At 57.4% G+C, this 17,124-nt stretch overlaps 1 protein-coding gene across 1 annotated transcript in view; it reads right to left on the bottom strand.

The window, feature by feature from the left end:
* Positions 1-5,797: 5,797 nt before the first annotated feature.
* Positions 5,798-17,124, bottom strand: part of LOC139255439 (FH2 domain-containing protein 1-like) — a 39,790-nt gene continuing 28,463 nt past the window's right edge. Inside the window, exons 7-11 of the mRNA XM_070873919.1 lie at positions 16,150-16,257; positions 14,602-14,672; positions 9,724-9,841; positions 9,363-9,527; positions 5,798-8,582 (exon numbers count right to left, since the gene is read on the bottom strand). Coding sequence (XP_070730020.1) covers positions 6,795-8,582; positions 9,363-9,527; positions 9,724-9,841; positions 14,602-14,672; positions 16,150-16,257 — 2,250 coding nt within the window. The 3' untranslated portion in view covers positions 5,798-6,794. The remainder of the gene's footprint in view (positions 8,583-9,362; positions 9,528-9,723; positions 9,842-14,601; positions 14,673-16,149; positions 16,258-17,124) is intronic.

The following is a 17,124-nucleotide window of genomic DNA, read 5'->3' as shown; positions in this document are numbered from 1 at the left end:
GAGAGACGGTGCCCCGGGGGGGGGGGGGGGAGAGAGAGAGACGGTGCCCCGGGGGGGGGGGGGGGGGTAGAGACGATGCCCCGGGGGAAGGGGGGGGTAGAGACGGTGCCCCGGGGGAGGGGGGGGGGAGAGACGGTGCCCCGGGGGGGGGGGGGGGGAGACAGTGCCCCGGGGGAGGGGGAGGGGGGGTAGAGACGGTGCCCCGGGGGGGGTGGGGGGGGGGGGGGGGAGAGAGACGGTGCCCCGGGGGGGGGGGGGGGGGGGGAGACAGTGCCCCGGGGGAGGGGGGGGGGGGGGGGGGGGTAGAGACGGTGCCCCGGGGGAGGGGGGGGGGGAGAGAGAGAGAGAGACGGTGCCCCGGGGGAGGGGGAGGGGGGGTAGAGACGGTGCCCCGGGGGAGGGGGAGGGGTGGGGGGTAGAGACGGTGCCCCGGGGGAGGGGGGGGGGGGGGGGAGAGAGATGGTGCCCCGGGGTGTGGGGGGAGAGAGAGACGGTGCCCCGGGGGAGGGGGGAGAGAGAGACGGTGCCCCGGGGGAGGGGGGGGGGGGGGGGTAGAGACGGTGCCCCGGGGGAGGGGTGGGGGGTAGAGACAGTTCCCGGGGTGGGGGAGGGGGGAAGAGACGGTGCCCCGGGGGAGTGGGGGGGTAGAGACGGTGCCCCGGGGGAGGGGGGGGGAGAGAGAGACGGTGCCCCGGGGGAGGGGGGGGGAGAGAGAGACGGTGCCCCGGGGGAGGGGGGGGGGGAAGAGACGGTGCCCCGGGGGAGGGGGGGGTAGAGACGGTGCCCCGGGGGAGGGGGGGGGAAGAGACGGTGCCCCGGGGGAGGGGGGGGTAGAGACGGTGCCCCGGGGGAGGGGGGGGGAAGAGACGGTGCCCCGGGGGAGGGGGGGGTAGAGACGGTGCCCCGGGGGAGTGGGGGGGGAAGAGACGGTGCCCCGGGGGAGTGGGGGGGGAAGAGACGGTGCCCCGGGGGAGTGGGGGGGAAGAGACGGTGCCCCGGGGGAGTGGGGGGGGAAGAGACGGTGCCCCGGGGGAGTGGGGGGGGAAGAGACGGTGCCCCGGGGGAGGGGGGGGGGGTAGAGACGGTGCCCCGGGGGAGGGGGGGGGAGAGAGAGACGGTGCCCCGGGGGAGTGGGGGGGGAAGAGACGGTGCCCCGGGGGAGGGGGGGGGGGAAGAGACGGTGCCCCGGGGGAGGGGGGGGGGGTAGAGACGGTGCCCCGGGGGAGGGGGGAGGGGGGAAGAGACGATGCCCCGGGGGGGGAAGAGACGATGCCCCGGGGGACATTGCAAGGTTTCCCGTTCCCTCTGATGAACATGGACTTTACTGCCGGTTATTTTTGGTTTCACCTAACATTAAAAAACTGCTGAGGACAGACAACGTGATTGACGGGAGATGGGATTCTCACCACGACCCTGCACCGTCTCAGGCCGGGCCGTGAACGGTCAGTGTTAAACGGCCGGTGTTGACGGGTTGAAGCAACATCTTTTTAGTGCTGATCCGGTGAGAATTCTTGCATCGAGCTCGCCAGTAACCCAGTATCTGTGCAGGGAACGATATGTAGGTCAGAGGCACAAAGCTGGGAGAGCTAGGCCCCGTCTCCATGGCAACGGGTCTCTGGTTCCGCCGAGCAATGGGAATCCCGGAACGGGTCAGAGGGAGGAAAAGGTGAGGGGGGGGGGGGGGGTGCGGGTGATCATTCCCGTCGGGAGAAAGGATATTTCCATCAGGCAGAGAAGGTCAGGGGTCAGAAGCTCACCGCTCTGAACCCAGGCCTGACTCACAGGCCCGAGTCAGGCGACAGAATTCAAACACGAGTTCTTCGCTGGATAAACTCGGAACCAAGAAGTGGGAGAAGGGGCAGGACCCGGGCTCGAACAGAAGCAGTGCAGTACATCGGGAGCTGGGCTCGGGATAGGCTGACAGCACAAAGTGAGCCGCAAAATACTGCGCCATTGTTGCTACTTCAGTGCCAGGGAGACTGGAGAAGCTAGGGCTGTTCTCCTTACAGCAGAGCGGGTTAAGGGGAGGTTTGATCGAGGCGTTCAAAACCACGAGTGGTTCTGACAGAGTAAATAAGGAGAACGTGTTCCCGGGGGCAGGAGGGTGGGTAACCAGAGGGACACCAGGGGGAGTGTTTGCTAGTGCTGTTGGGGAGGAGTTAAACTAATATGGCAGGGGGATGGGAACCAATGCAGGGACACAGAGGGAAACAAAATAGAGACAAAAGCAAAAGACAGAAAGGAGATGAGTAAAAGTGGAGGGCAGAGAAACCCAAGGCAAAAAACAAAAAGGGCCAATGTACAGCAAAATTCTAAAGGGTCAAAGTACAATAAAAAGGCAAGCATGAAAGCTCGGTGCCTCAATGCGAGCAGTATTCAGAACCCAGGAGAGGGCTCTGAGCTAGTTAGAGTGGGTGAGAGCTCAGATGAACAGGGTCCCAAGAAAGAATGCAAAAGGCAGGAGGCAACAGAGCAGAGTAGCACTGGGGTAAGTGTAAACCACAAGGTGATAGGAAGGGACAATATGTATGAATACAAAGGGGCTGCAGGAGGGGTCAAAACTAAAAATCATGGTTTAAAAACTAGGATTAAAACGCTCTACCTAAACGCATGCAGCATTCGAAATAAAGTAAATGAGTTGACGGCACAAATCATTACAAATGGGTATGATTTGGTGGCCATTACTGAAACGTGGTTGCAGGGTGGCCAAGACTGGGAATTAAACATACAGGGGTATCTGACAATTCGGAAAGATAGACAAGAAGGGAAAGGAGGTGGGGTAGCTCTGTTAATAAAGGATGATATCAGGGCAGTTGTGAGAGACGATATTGGCTCTAATGAACAAAATGTTGAATCATTGTGGGTGGAGATTAGAGAGAGTAAGGGGAAAAAGTCACTGGTGGGCGTAGTTTATAGGCCCCCAAATAATAACTTCACGGTGGGGCAGGCAATAATCAAGGGAATAATGGAGGCATGTGAAAAAGGAACGGCATTAATCATGGGGGATTTTAACCTACATATCGATTGGTCAAATCAAATCGCAGGGGGTAGCCTGGAGGAGGAATTCATAGAATGCATACGGGATTGTTTCTGAGAACAGTATGTAACAGAACCTACAAGGGAGCAAGCTATCTTAGATCTGGTCCTGAGTAATGAGACAGGAATAATAAACGATCTCCTGGTAAAAGATCCTCTCGGAATGAGTGATCACAGTATGGTTGAATTTGTAATACAGATTGAGGGTGAGGAAGTAGTGTCTCAAACGAGCGTACTATGCTTAAACAAAGGGGACTACAGTGGGATGAGAGCAGAGTTGGCTAAAGTAGACTGGAAACACAGACTAAACGGTGGCACAATTGAGGAACAGTGGAGGACTTTTAAGGAGCTCTTTCATAGTGCTCAACAAAAATATATTCCAGTGAAAAAGAAGGTACGGTACGAGAAGGGATAACCAGCCGTGGATAACCAAGGAAATAAAGGAGAGTATCAAATTAAAAACCAATGCGTATAAGGTGGCCAAGGTTAGTGGGAAATTAGAAGATTGGGAAAATTTTAAACGACAGCAAAGAATGACTAAGAAAGCAATAAAGAAAGGAAAGATAGATTACGAAAGTAAACTTGCGCAAAACATAAAAACAGATAGTAAAAGCTTTTACCGATATATAAAACGGAAAAGAGACTAAAGTAAATGTTGGTCCCTTAGAAGATGAGAAGGGGGATTTAATAATGGGAAATGTGGAAATGGCTGAGACCTTAAACAATTATTTTGCTTCGGTTTTCACAGTGGAAGACACAAAAACCATGCCAAAAATTGCTGGTCACGGGAATGTGGGAAGGGAGGACCTTGAGACAATCACTATCATTAGGGGGATAATGCTGGACAGGCTAATGGGACTCAAGGTAGACAAGTCCCCTGGTCCTGATGAAATGCATCCCAGGGTATTAAAAGAGATGGCGGAAGTTATAGCAGATGCATTCGTTATAATCAACCAAAATTCTCTGGACTCTGGGGAGGTCCCAGCGGATTGGAAAGCAGCTAATGTAACGCCTCGGTTTAAAAAAGGGGGCAGACAAAAGGCAGGTAACTATAGGCCGGTTAGTTTAACATCTGTAGTGGGGAAAATGCTTGAAGCTATCATTAAGGAAGAAATAGCGGGACATCTGGATAGGAATAGTGCAATCAAGCAGACGCAACATGGATTCATGAAGGGGAAATCATGTTCAACTAATTGACTAGAATTCTTTGAGGATATAACGAGTATGGTGGATAGAGGTGTACCGATGGATGTGGTGTATTTAGATTTCGAAAAGGCATTCGATAAGGTGCCACACAAAAGGTTACTGCAGAAGATAAAGGTACGCGGAGTCAGAGGAAATGTATCAGCATGGATAGAGAATTGGCTGGCGAACAGAAAGCAGAGAGTCGGGATAAATGGGTCCTATTCGGGTTGGAAATCGGTGGTTAGTGGTGTGCCACAGGGATCGGTGCTGGGACCACAACTGTTTACAATATACATAGATGACCTGGAAGAAGGGACAGAGTGTAGTGCAACAAAATTTGCAGATGACGCAAAGATTAGTGGGAAAGCAGGTTGTGTAGAGGACTCAGAGAGGCTGCAAAGAGATTTGGATAGGCTAAGCGAATGGGCTAAGGTTTGGCAGATGGAATACAATGTCGGAAATTGTGAGGTCATCCACCTTGGAAAAAAACAGTAAAAGGGAATATTATTTGAATGTGGAGAAATTACAACATGCTGAGGTGCAGAGGGACCTGGGGGTCCTTGTGCATGAATCCCAAAAAGTTAGTTTGCAGGTGCAGCAGGTAATCAGGAAGGTGAATGGAATGTTGGCCTTCATTGCGAGAGGGATGGAGTACAAAAGCAGGGAGGTCCTGCTGCAACTGTACAGGGTATTGGTGAGGTCGCACCTGGAGTACTGTGTGCAGTTTTGGTCACCTTACTTAAGGAAGGATATACTAGCTTTGGAGGGGGTACAGAGACGATTCACTAGACTGATTCCGGAGATGAGGGGGTTACCTTATGATGATAGACTGAGTAGACTGGGTCTTTACTCGTTGGAGTTCAGAAGGATGAGGGGTGATCTTATAGAAACATTTAAAATAATGAAAGGGATAGACAAGATAGAGGCAGAGAGGTTGTTTCCACTGGTCGGGGAGACTAGAACTAGGGGGCACAGCCTCAAAATACGGGGGAGCCAATTTAAAACCGAGTTGAGAAGGAATTTCTTCTCCCAGAGGGTTGTGAATCTGTGGAATTCTCTGCCCAAGGAAGCAGTTGAGGCTAGCTCATTGAATGTATTCAAGTCACAGATAGATAGATTTTTAACCAATAAGGGAATTAAGGGTTACGGGGAGCGGGTGGGTAAGTGGAGCTGAGTCCACGGCCAGATCAGCCATGATCTTATTGAATGGCGGAGCAGGCTCAAGGGGCTAGATGGCCTACTCCTGTTCCTAATTCTTATATTCTTATGTTCTTACACAGATTGACGATAATCGGTGATGGACCCAGAGCGGGAGATGGGGAGAATGTGTTTACGCAGCGAGTTGTTGTGATCGGGAACGCGTTGCCAGCAAGGGCAGTGGGAGCAGATTCAATAGTAACTTTCAAACGGGAATTGGACAGATCCTCGAAGGGGAAAATGTGCCGGGCTGTGGGGGCAGGTAATTACTCATCGATCGCCATGGAGATTCAGGGGTTGGTGCTCAGGTGAAGTGGGGTCAGAGGTCAGGATAATTCAACATAAATCAGTCCCATTTTCAAGGCAAACATTCGGCCCTTCTTTTTATATGTAGTTCTATTATACATTCCTGTGTCCAGGTTACTAGTGGGAGGGTGGAATTACAGTGTGACTGTTTACATAGAAAGTTTCTATTAATAAATGTGGGAAGAGAGAAAGTTGACAGGAAGTGTGTCCTGAGGAAGATATTTCATCGCCTTCTGTCGATTTGTCAGAGCGAGGACACGTTCACAAAGCTGGTTAAAGGGGACACAGCCACCCCCAGGGGCACTGAGCCCCCTCCCGGGGCACAGAGCGAGGACACATTCACAAAGCTGTGTAAAGGGGACACAGTCAGCAGGCACGTGTTCGGAACTCTCTCAATATCTCGTATTGCCATTTTAACAAATAATTTAGATTACAAAAGTTACTCAATGTCCGAGGATTGTTAGTGTCAGTGCCTGGGACGGTCTCACTGGGGAGGACGGTTGTCGGGGAATGTTGTGTCAGACAAACCAACACTGCGGAATTTCCACATGTTCCCAACCCGGCAGCTTATTGGTCAGAATCCCTCCCTGCAGATTCGCAAGTCTTCATCTCCTCAGCCAATCGATGATCGGGAGCCAAACCTTCAGCTCCTCAGCCAATCGATGATCAGGAGCCAAATTTTCATCTCCGCAGTCAGTGCTGGGCCTCGCTGGTCATGCGACACACCTCATTGGCCACATCCATCTTGAGCAGATTCCCAAAGGTCCCAACGCCAACCATCAACCCTCATCTCAAAATGGAGAACTCGGTGCCTCGCCAGACATTCCCGGGGTCAGAGGTCAGTGGTCAGTGGACACGGTCTGCTCTCCCACCCCAACCAGTGTCCTCACTCTCAGATACATCACCCGTCCTTCCCCCTTACACACAGAGCTCCACCCAGCTCGCCCAGTGTGTTTCTGGGAGTTAATTGAAGCCCAGAAATGCTCGCTCTTGACTCCGGGTCAGAATGCGACGGCTGAACTCCTGAACAGCAACAAAGAGCGAGAGCTACGGGCAACACACACTAAGTTTCATGATGCCTCACCCCCACCATCTGTCCCCGGTGGCGTTTTGTGTTTGGCTGGTTTGTTGTCACTAAAGAGCTTAAAAAAGTTAGTCAGGATGTTTGTGCTCTCGGTAGAAGTCACCGGAACCTCCTTTGCTGCCTTCTCGACGGCTGCGCTCGCCCCCTCTGAAGCTTTGGCGGGTTTCTTGCCGAAGAAACTGGAGATCTTCCACGGGGACTCCTGAACCTTCGTCTCTGCCTTCGCGGCTGGCTTCTCGGCCAAAACAGGCTTCGCTGGTTTGAGTGTCAAGGAAACAGAGGGCTTCCACCGAGCTGGAGCTGGGGCTGCCTGGTCAGCAGATAAGCCTCTGGTGAGGGAGAGCTTACGCCGTGCGAGTGTGGGCTTATCTCCGGAGAAACTACGCGACAAGGCTTTCTGCAGCTCGGACGCTCTGGGGGTCTTGTCACCAGCGTGAGACCAAGGCCTCGACAGGCCTTTGGGTTTGGTTTTCTGGGAAACATTTGCAGGGAGCGCATCCTTCTGCTCTTGAAAAGCAGGAGGAGAATGTTCTGGAAGGTGACCATGGCTTTCACTTGCCCGGTTTCCAGCCGGCGGTGAGTGAACTTGACCAGTGTGTCCAGCCGGCGGTGAGTGAGCTTGACCAGTGTGTCCAGCTGGTGGTGAGTGAGCTTGACCAGTGTGTCCAGCTGGTGGTGAGTGAGCTTGACCAAGGTGACCAGCCGACGGTGAGTGAGCTTGACCAAGGTGACCAGCCGATGGTGAGTGAGCTTGACCAGTGTGTCCAGCCGATGGTGAGTGAGCTTGACCAAGGTGACCAGCCGATGGTGAGTGAGCTTGACCAAGGTGACCAGCCGGCGGTGAGTGAGCTTGACCAGTGTGTCCAGCCGATGGTGAGTGAGCTTGACCAGTGTGTCCAGCCGGTGGTGAGTGAGCTTGACCAGTGTGTCCAGCCGATGGTGAGTGAGCTTGACCAGTGTGTCCAGCCGGTGGTGAGTGAGCTTGACCAGTGTGTCCAGCTGGCGGTGAGTGAGCTTGACCAGTGTGTCCAGCCGGCGGTGAGTGAGCTTGACCAGTGTGTCCAGCCGGCGGTGAGTGAGCTTGACCAAGGTTTGGGGTGCAGATTTCAGTGGGACTTGTTGTGCGAGCCTCAGAATCTGTGCCAAACTCCTGGGGCCGAGAGCAGAAGGTATGGCGGCGATTCAGCGCGCTCTGCCGGACCGGGGACCATGGTCCTCTGGGGCGGAGCGTCTCGGGGGACTCCACACCGTTAGTCCCTGCCGCAGGAGTTCCCCGCTGCCCCTGCCGATTACCGCGGCTTTCAGCGTCGCTGTTCCCGTCCGGCAGGTGAGACTCACCGCCCCCAGACCCAGAGGGCCTCCGCACCGGCTCGCCCGACTCTTCGGAGATGCGGGGGTGTTGCGCGAAGGCGGCCCGTTTCTGGTCCTGCCCAGGGTATCCATGCCCGGCCTGAAAGCTCAGGATTTTCTGAGACACCTCCCGCAGGCGATTCACGTCCTCACTGGTGGGCGACGGGGTCTGCGAGCTCCTCCCGTCTTTCTCCGTCCCCCGAATCAGGCCCATGGACTGGCTCCGGGGCATCTGGTCCTCCCGCTGCCTGCTGCCCTTCTGCCGCAAGGAGTTGTGGTAGTTGTTGAGGAGCAGGAACTCCAGGTCCACTCCGTGCAGGCCCTTCTCCGTGTGGGAGCAGCTGGCGATGGAGATCCGCTTCGCTTTCTTCTCCTTCTCCTTCTCCCGCCGTTTAATCTCCAGCAGCATACGCGCCTTGTTCTCCTGTAACGGGAGGGAGAGGCCTGAGCCACTGGGACACAACATCAACACACCCTGCCCCCAGCCCCAACACAAACCGCCCCCCCCGGGGCTAATGTCGCGCACAGTCTGGAGGGGGCAGAGGTTCACCCGGACGTTGCCGGGACTGGAATGCTTTAGCGATGAGGAAAGGTTGGATAGGCTGGGCCTTGGAGCAGAGGAGGCTGAGGGGAGACCTGATTGAGGTGTATAAAATGATGAAGGGGCCTGGATAGAGTGGATAGGACGGAGCTGTTTCCCTCAACAGAGGGGTCAACAACCAGGGGGCAGAGATTTAAAGTAATCCCAGTGCCCCGCTCTCTCCCCATAGCTCTGTGTTTTCCTGCGATTCAAGTATTTATCCCATTTCCCCTTGATAGATGGTCTCTGCCTCAACCCCTCCCCCACCTCGCCCCCCCACCCCCGTGCACCCGCATCCCACCGTTCCCACCCCATACCCCTCCCCCCGTGGGCTCCCCGTGTCCCTCCCTCACCATGCTCCCCCAACCCTCCCCGATCCGCTCCCCCACCATATGGTCCCCTCGTGCCCCTCCCCCCCCTCGTGCCCCTCCCCCCCCCCTCGTGCCCCTCCCCCCCCTCGTGCCCCTCCCCCCCCTCGTGCCCCTCCCCCCCCTCGTGCCCCTCCCCCCCCTCGTGCCCCTCCCCCCCTCGTGCCCCTCCCCCCCCCTCGTGCCCCTCCCCCCCCTCGTGCCCCTCCCCCCCCCTCGTGCCCCTCCCCCCCCTCGTGCCCCTCCCCCCACCTACCGCCCTCGCTGTGATGAACTTCTCCCCGAAGGTTTTGAAGATGGTGCAGCATTCCTCCAGCTTGAATGTGTCCTCCTCCTCGCACAGATACTCGGCGAGCTGCCGTGTCGTGGCCTGGAGATCAGTCACCGCCTCCTGCACCTGCTCCAGCTCCCCCTCCGCTCTCTGCAGGGAGCAAACACGGCACTCAGTGACAGGGGAGGGTCAAAAACAGGGGGCGTGACCCCTGACCCCCCCACAGGGAGAGTGACCCCCGGTCCCCCACATGGAGCACCGACCCCCACAGGGGGCATGACCCCCCCCCCCAACGCCCACGTCCGCACTGACCCCTCACCCTCGACCCCAGAGTCTCAGCACGAACCTGGATGAAATATTCCATTTGCTCGCGGATGTCCAGATGTTTGATCAGATTTCCTTTCACTGAGCGAAGTCTCTGCTTCAATCTCTCAAACTCGCTCTCCGTCTCCTGCTTAAACATTCTTCCCAGGGGAAAAGGAAAGGGAAATAGTTACTGTCCCGTTCACCCACCCTCTGAGGCCCAAGGGCCGGTGGGTTGCTGCACAATCACAACTCCTGCCTCTGCCTCTGCCTCCCCCTCCCTCCCCCTCCCTCCCCCCACAGCAGCAGGATCAGCTGGAGTGGGCCACATCGCAGTAAGGGTCGTGGGGCCCCGATCCCGGCATCTGGGGCAGGGGTCGTGGGGCCCCGATCCTGGTATCTGGGGCAGGGGTCGTGGGGCCCCGATCCTGGTATCTGGGGCAGGGGTCGTGGGGCCCCGATCCTGGTATCTGGGGCAGGGGTCGTGGGGCCACGATCCTGGTATCTGGGGCAGGGGTCGTGGGGCCCCGATCCCGGTATCTGGGGCAGGGGTCGTTGGGCCCCGATCCCGGTATCTGGGGCAGGGGTCGTGGGGCCCCGATCCTGGTATCTGGGGCAGGGGTCGTGGGGCCCCGATCCCGGTATCTGGGGCAGGGCTGGGGTAGAGTCCGCAGGTTATTTAATTCACACTGAGCAGAGAGAGATACCAGGTTTTTTTTTGTTTGTTCTTGGGATGTGGGCGTCGCTGGCCAGGCCGGCATTTATTGCCCATCCCTAATTGCCCCTTGAGAAGGTGGTGGTGAGCCGCCTTCTTGAACCGCTGCAGTCCGTGTGGTGAAGGTGCTCCCACAGTGCTGTTAGGGAGGGAGTTCCAGGATTGTGACCCAGCGACGATGAAGGAACGGCCGATATATTTCCCAGTCAGGATGGTGTGTGACTGGGAGGGGAACGTGGAGGTGGTGGTGTTCCCATGCACCTGCTGCCCTTGTCCTTCTAGGTGGTAGAGGTCGCGGGTTTGGGAGGTGCTGCCGAAGAAGCCTTGGCAAGTTGCTGCAGTGCATCTTGTAGATGGTGCACACTGCAGCCAGGGGGCGCCGGTGGTGGAGGGAGTGAGTGTTGGAGGTGGTGGAGGAGGGAGTGAGTGTTGGAGGTGGTGGAGGAGGGAGTGAGTGTTGGAGGTGGTGGAGGAGGGAGTGAGTGTTGGAGGTGGTGGAGGGAGTGAGTGTTGGAGGTGGTGGAGGGAGTGAGTGTTGGAGGTGGTGGAGGGAGTGAGTGTTGGAGGTGGTGGAGGGAGTGAGTGTTGGAGGTGGTGGAGGGAGTGAGTGTTGGAGGTGGTGGAGGGAGTGAGTGTTGGAGGTGGTGGAGGGAGTGAGTGTTGGAGGTGGTGGAGGGAGTGAGTGTTGGAGGTGGTGGAGGGAGTGAGTGTTGGAGGTGGTGGAGGGAGTGAGTGTTGGAGGTGGTGGAGGGAGTGAGTGTTGGAGGTGGTGGAGGGAGTGAGTGTTGGAGGTGGTGGAGGGAGTGAGTGTTGAAGGTGGGGGATGGGGTGACCATCAAGTGGTTGCTTTGTCCTGGATGGTGTCGAGCTTCTCGAGTGTTGTTGGAGCTGCACCATCCAGGCAAGTGGAGAGTATTCCATCACACTCCTGACTTGTGCCTTGTAGATGGTGGAAAGGCTTTGGGGAGTCAGGAGGTGAGACACTCGTCACAGAATACCCAGCCTCTGACCTGCTCTTGTAGCCACAGTATTTATGTGGCTGGTCCAGTTAAGTTTCTGGTCAATGGTGACCCCCAGGATGTTGATGGTGGGGGATTCGGCGATGGGAATGTTGCTGAATGTCAAGGGGCGGTGGTTAGACTCTCGCTTGTTGGAGATGGTCATTGCCTGACACTTGTGTGGGGTGAATGTTACTTGCCACTTATCAGCCCAAACCTGAATGTTGTCCAGGTCTTGCTGCATGTGTGCACAGACTGCTCCATTATCTGAGGAGTTGTGAATGGAACTGAACACTGTGTAGTCATCAGTGAACATCCCCACTTCTGACCTTATGATGGAGGGAAGGTCATTGATGAAGCAGCTGAAGATGGTTGGGCCTAGGACACTGCCCTGAGGAACTCCTGCAGCGATGTCCTGGGGCTGGGATGATTGACCTCCAACCACCACAACCATCTTCCTTTGTGTTGGGTATGACTCCAGCCAGTGGAGAGTTTTCCCCGATTCCCATTGACCAGTTTTACTCGGGCTCCTTGATGCCACACTCGGTCAAATGCTGCCTTGATAGCGAGGGCAGTCACTCTCACCTCCCCTCTGGAATTCAGCTCTCTTGTCCATGTTTGGACCAAGGCTGTAATGAGGTCTGGAGCCGAGTGGTCCTGGCAGAACCCAAACTGGGCATCGGTGAGTGGGTTATTGGTGAGTAAGTGCCACTTGATAGCACTGTCAATGACACCTTCCATCACTTTGCTGATGATTGAGAGTAGACTGATGGGGCGGTAATTGGCCGGATTAAATTGTCCTGCTTTTTGTGGACAGGACATACCTGGGCAATGTTTCACATTGTCGGGTAGATGCCAGTGTTGTAAGCTGTACTGAAACAGCTTGGCTAGAGGCGCGGCTAGCTCCGGAACACAAGTTTTCAGCACACAGCCGGGATGTTATCGGGGCCCACAGCCTTTGCTGTATCCAGTGCGCTCAGCCGTTTCCTGATATCACATGGAGTGAATCAAATTGGCTGAAGACTGGCTTCTGTGACGGTGGGGACCTGAGGAGGAGGCTGAGATGGATCATCCACTCGGCACTGCTGGCTGAAGGTGATTGCATGTCAGGAGCAGGAGCAGTGTTCAGCACAAGTACCGAAAACTGCCGCACACAACTCCGTCACAAAGGTGCTGGATAAACATCAGCTGGGAATGGGAGGGAGAGTACAGGGACAGAGGGACAGCACTGGGTAAATACCCGGGTGGGGGAGGGAGAGACTGACGGACACTGGGTAAATACCCGGGTGGGGGAGGGAGAGACTGACGGACACTGGGTAAATACCCGGGTGGGGGAGGGACTGACGGACACTGGGTAAATACCCGGGTGGGGGAGGGAGGGGCTGACGGACACTGGGTAAATACCCGGGTGGGGGAGGGAGGGACGGACACTGGGTAAATACCCGGGTGGGGGAGGGACTGACGGACACTGGGTAAATACCCGGGTGGGGGAGGGAGGGACTGACGGACACTGGGTAAATACCCGGGTGGGGGAGGGAGGGACTGACGGACACTGGGTAAATACCCGGGTGGGGGAGGGAGGGACTGACGGACACTGGGTAAATACCCGGGTGGGGGAGGGAGGGACAAAGTGACGGACACTGGGTAAATACTCGGGTGGGGGAGGGAGGGACAGAGCGATGGACACTGGGTAAATACCCGGGTGGGGGAGGGAGGGACAAAGTGACGGACACTGGGTAAATACCCGGGTGGGGGAGGGAGGGACTGACGGACACTGGGTAAATACCCGGGTGGGGGAGGGACTGACGGACACTGGGTAAATACCCGGGTGGGGGAGCGACTGACGGACACTGGGTAAATACCCGGGTGGGGGAGGGAGGGACTGACGGACACTGGGTAAATACCCGGGTGGGGGAGGGAGGGACAGAGCGATGGACACTGGGTAAATACCCGGGTGGGGGAGGGAGGGACAAAGTGACGGACACTGGGTAAATACCCGGGTGGGGGAGGGAGGGACTGACGGACACTGGGTAAATACCCGGGTGGGGGAGGGGAGGGACAGAGCGACGGACACTGGGTAAATACCCGGGTGGGGGAGGGAGGGACAAAGCGACGGACACTGGGTAAATACCGGGGTGGGGGAGGGACAGAGCGACGGACACTGGGTAAATACCCGGGTGGGGGAGGGACTGACGGACACTGGGTAAATACCCGGGTGGGGGAGGGACAGAGCGACGGACACTGGGTAAATACCCGGGTGGGGGAGGGAGGGACTGACGGACACTGGGTAAATACCCGGGTGGGGGAGGGAGGGACAGAGTGACGGATACTGGGTAAATACCCGGGTGGGGGAGGGACTGACGGACACTGGGTAAATACCCGGGTGGGGGAGGGAGGGACAGAGCGACGGACACTGGGTAAATACCTGGGTGGGGGATGGACTGACGGACACTGGGTAAATACCCGGGTGGGGGAGGGACTGACGGACACTGGGTAAATACCCGGGTGGGGGAGGGAGGGACTGACGGACACTGGGTAAATACCCGGGTGGGGGAGGGAGGGACTGACGGACACTGGGTAAATAACCGGGTGGGGGAGGGAGGGACAGAGCGACGGACACTGGGTAAATACCCGGGTGGGGGAGGGAGGGACAGAGCGACGGACACTGGGTAAATACCCGGGTGGGGGAGGGAGGGACTGACGGACACTGGGTAAATACCCGGGTGGGGGAGGGAGGGACTGACGGACACTGGGTAAATACCCGGGTGGGGGGGGACAGAGCGATGGACACTGGGTAAATACCCGGGTGGGGGAGGGAGGGACAGAGCGACGGACACTGGGTAAATACCCGGGTGGGGGAGGGAGGGACTGATGGACACTGGGTAAATACCCGGGTGGGGGAGGGAGGCACTGACGGACACTGGGTAAATACCCCGGTGGGGGAGGGAGGGACTGACGGACACTGGGTAAATACCCGGGTGGGGGAGGGAGGCACTGACGGACACTGGGTAAATACCCGGGTGGGGGAGGGAGGGACTGACGGACACTGGGTAAATACCCAGGTGGGGGAGGGAGGGACTGACGGACACTGGGTAAATACCCAGGTGGGGGAGGGAGGGACTGACGGACACTGGGTAAATACCCGGGTGTGGGAGGGAGGGACTGAGGAATGCACGCACTGCTCCCGGTTGGTTGGGACAGTTCCTACCTGGAGGCGGCTCCGATATTCCGCAGTTTGCTCGGGAAATCCATCAACTTCTTGTCGTTCTTTTCCGCTTCCTGGAAAATAATTTTTCTTCACAGATCGAGGAATGTAGAAACAGAGTTTTCCCGATGTTCGATCAATATTCCCGCTGGCCCTGGCTCCACCCCAGACCCCCCTCTATCCCAATCCCACCCAGCACATTCCCAATCCCACCAATACGTTAGTGTATCCCAAACACCCTCTTACATTGTGACCCAATATCCCCCCGGGGCAATAGACACCACAACCCCAAAACCCTCTGTAAGTACTTACTCTCCCCTCCCACAACCCGTGTACACTCTCCCCTCCTACAACCCGTGTTCACTCTCCCCTCCCACAGTCCGTGTACACTCTCCCCTCCTACAACCCGTGTTCACTCTCCCCTCCCACAACCCGTGTACACTCTCCCCTCCCACAGTCCGTGTACACTCTTCCCCTCCCCACAACCCGTGTACACTCTCCCCTCCCACAACCCGTGTACACTCTCCCCTCCCACAGTCCGTGTACACTCTTCCCCTCCCCACAACCCGTGTACACTCTCCCCTCCCACAGTCCGTGTACACTCTCCCCTCCCCACAGCCCGTGTACACTCTCCCCTCCCCACAGCCCGTGTAGACTCTCCCCTCCCACAGTCCGTGTACACTCTCCCCTCCCACAGTCCGTGTACACTCTCCCCTCCCACAGCCCGTGTACACTCCCCCCTCCCCACAGCCCGTGTACACTATCCCCTCCAACAGCCCGTGTACACTCCCCCCTCCCCACAGCCCGTGTACACTCCCCCCTCCCCACAGCCCGTGTACACTCCCCCCTCCCCACAGCCCGTGTACACTCCCCCTCCCCACAGCCCGTGTACACTCCCCCCTCCCCACAGCCCGTGTACACTCCCCCCTCCCCGTTTACACTCACCCTTCCCCACAACCTGTTTAAACTCCCCCCTCCCCACAACCCGTGTACACTCCCCCCTCCCCACAGCCAGTGTACACTCCCCCCTCCCCACAGCCAGTGTACACTCCTCCCTCCCCGTGTACACTCTCCCCTCCCACAGCCCGTGTACAATCTCCCCTCCCACAGCCCGTGTACACTCTCCCCTCCCACAGCCCGTGTACACTCTCCCCTCCCACAGCCCGTGTACACTCCCCCCTCCCACAGCCCGTGTACACTCCCCCCTCCCACAGCCCGTGTACACTCCCCCCTCCCACAGCCCGTGTACACTCCCCCCTCCCACAGCCCGTGTACACTCCCCCCTCCCCACAGCCCGTGTACACTCCCCCCTCCCCACAGCCAGTGTACACACACCCCTCCCCACAGCCCGTGTACACTCTCCCCTCCCACAGCCCATGTACACTCTCCCCTCCCACAGCCCATGTACACTCCCCCCTCCCACAGCCAGTGTACACTCTCCCCTCCCCACACTCCGTGTACACTCCCCCCCCCTCCCAAAGCCCGGGTACACCCTCCCCTGTAAGTTTCACTCAGCCCCTCCTTTAATTTCACCAGAAATGTGCTTCTCACCATGACAACAAAATGCATCAGGTTCATTCCGGGTTTATTGGCCTTCGTGTCAGCCAGTTTCAGCAGTGACGTCATTCGGAACCCAAAGGCATTTCCGGCATAGCCGCCCTGAGAGAGAAGATAGGCAACAATCAGCACACCCCAGAGAGTCAGTGTGTGTGGGACTGTACCCCAGTGAGGGTCAGTGTGTGTGGGACTGTACCTCAGTGAGAGTCAGTGTGTGTGGGACTGTACCCCAGTGAGAGTCAGTGTGTGTGGGACTGTACCCCAGTGAGAGTCAGTGTGTGTGGGACTGTACCCCAGTGAGAGTCAGTGTGTGTGGGACTGTACCCCAGTGAGAGTCAGTGTGTGTGGGACTGTACCCCAGTGAGAGTCAGTGTGTGTGGGACTGTACCCCAGTGAGAGTCAGTGTGTGTGGGACTGTACCCCAGTGAGGGTCAGTGTGTGTGGGACTGTACCCCAGTGAGAGTCAGTGTGTGTGGGACTGTACCCCAGTGAGAGTCAGTGTGTGTGGGACTGTACCCCAGTGAGGGTCAGTGTGTGTGGGACCCGTACCCCAGTGAGTCAGTGTGTGTGGGACCTGTACCCCAGTGAGAGTCAGTGTGTGTGGGACTGTACCCCAGTGAGAGTCAGTGTGTGTGGGACCCGTACCCCAGTGAGAGTCAGTGTGTGTGGGACTGTACCCCAGTGAGAGTCAGTGTGTGTGGGACCCGTACCCCAGTGAGAGTCAGTGTGTGTGGGACTGTACCCCAGTGAGAGTCAGTGTGTGTGGGACTGTACCCCAGTGAGAGTCAGTGTGTGTGGGACTGTACCCCAGTGAGAGTCAGTGTGTGTGGGACTGTACCCCAGTGAGAGTCAGTGTGTGTGGGACCCGTACCCCAGTGAGAGTCAGTGTGTGTGGGACTGTACCCCAGTGAGAGTCAGTGTGTGTGGGACCCGTACCCCAGTGAGAGTCAGTGTGTGTGGGACTGTACC

This window comes from Pristiophorus japonicus, unplaced genomic scaffold, assembly GCF_044704955.1.
Source record: "Pristiophorus japonicus isolate sPriJap1 unplaced genomic scaffold, sPriJap1.hap1 HAP1_SCAFFOLD_607, whole genome shotgun sequence".
NCBI lineage: Eukaryota > Metazoa > Chordata > Chondrichthyes > Pristiophoridae > Pristiophorus > Pristiophorus japonicus.
The sequence above is the reverse complement of the archived record's forward strand: the minus strand, read 5'-3'. Positions and strand labels throughout refer to the sequence as shown.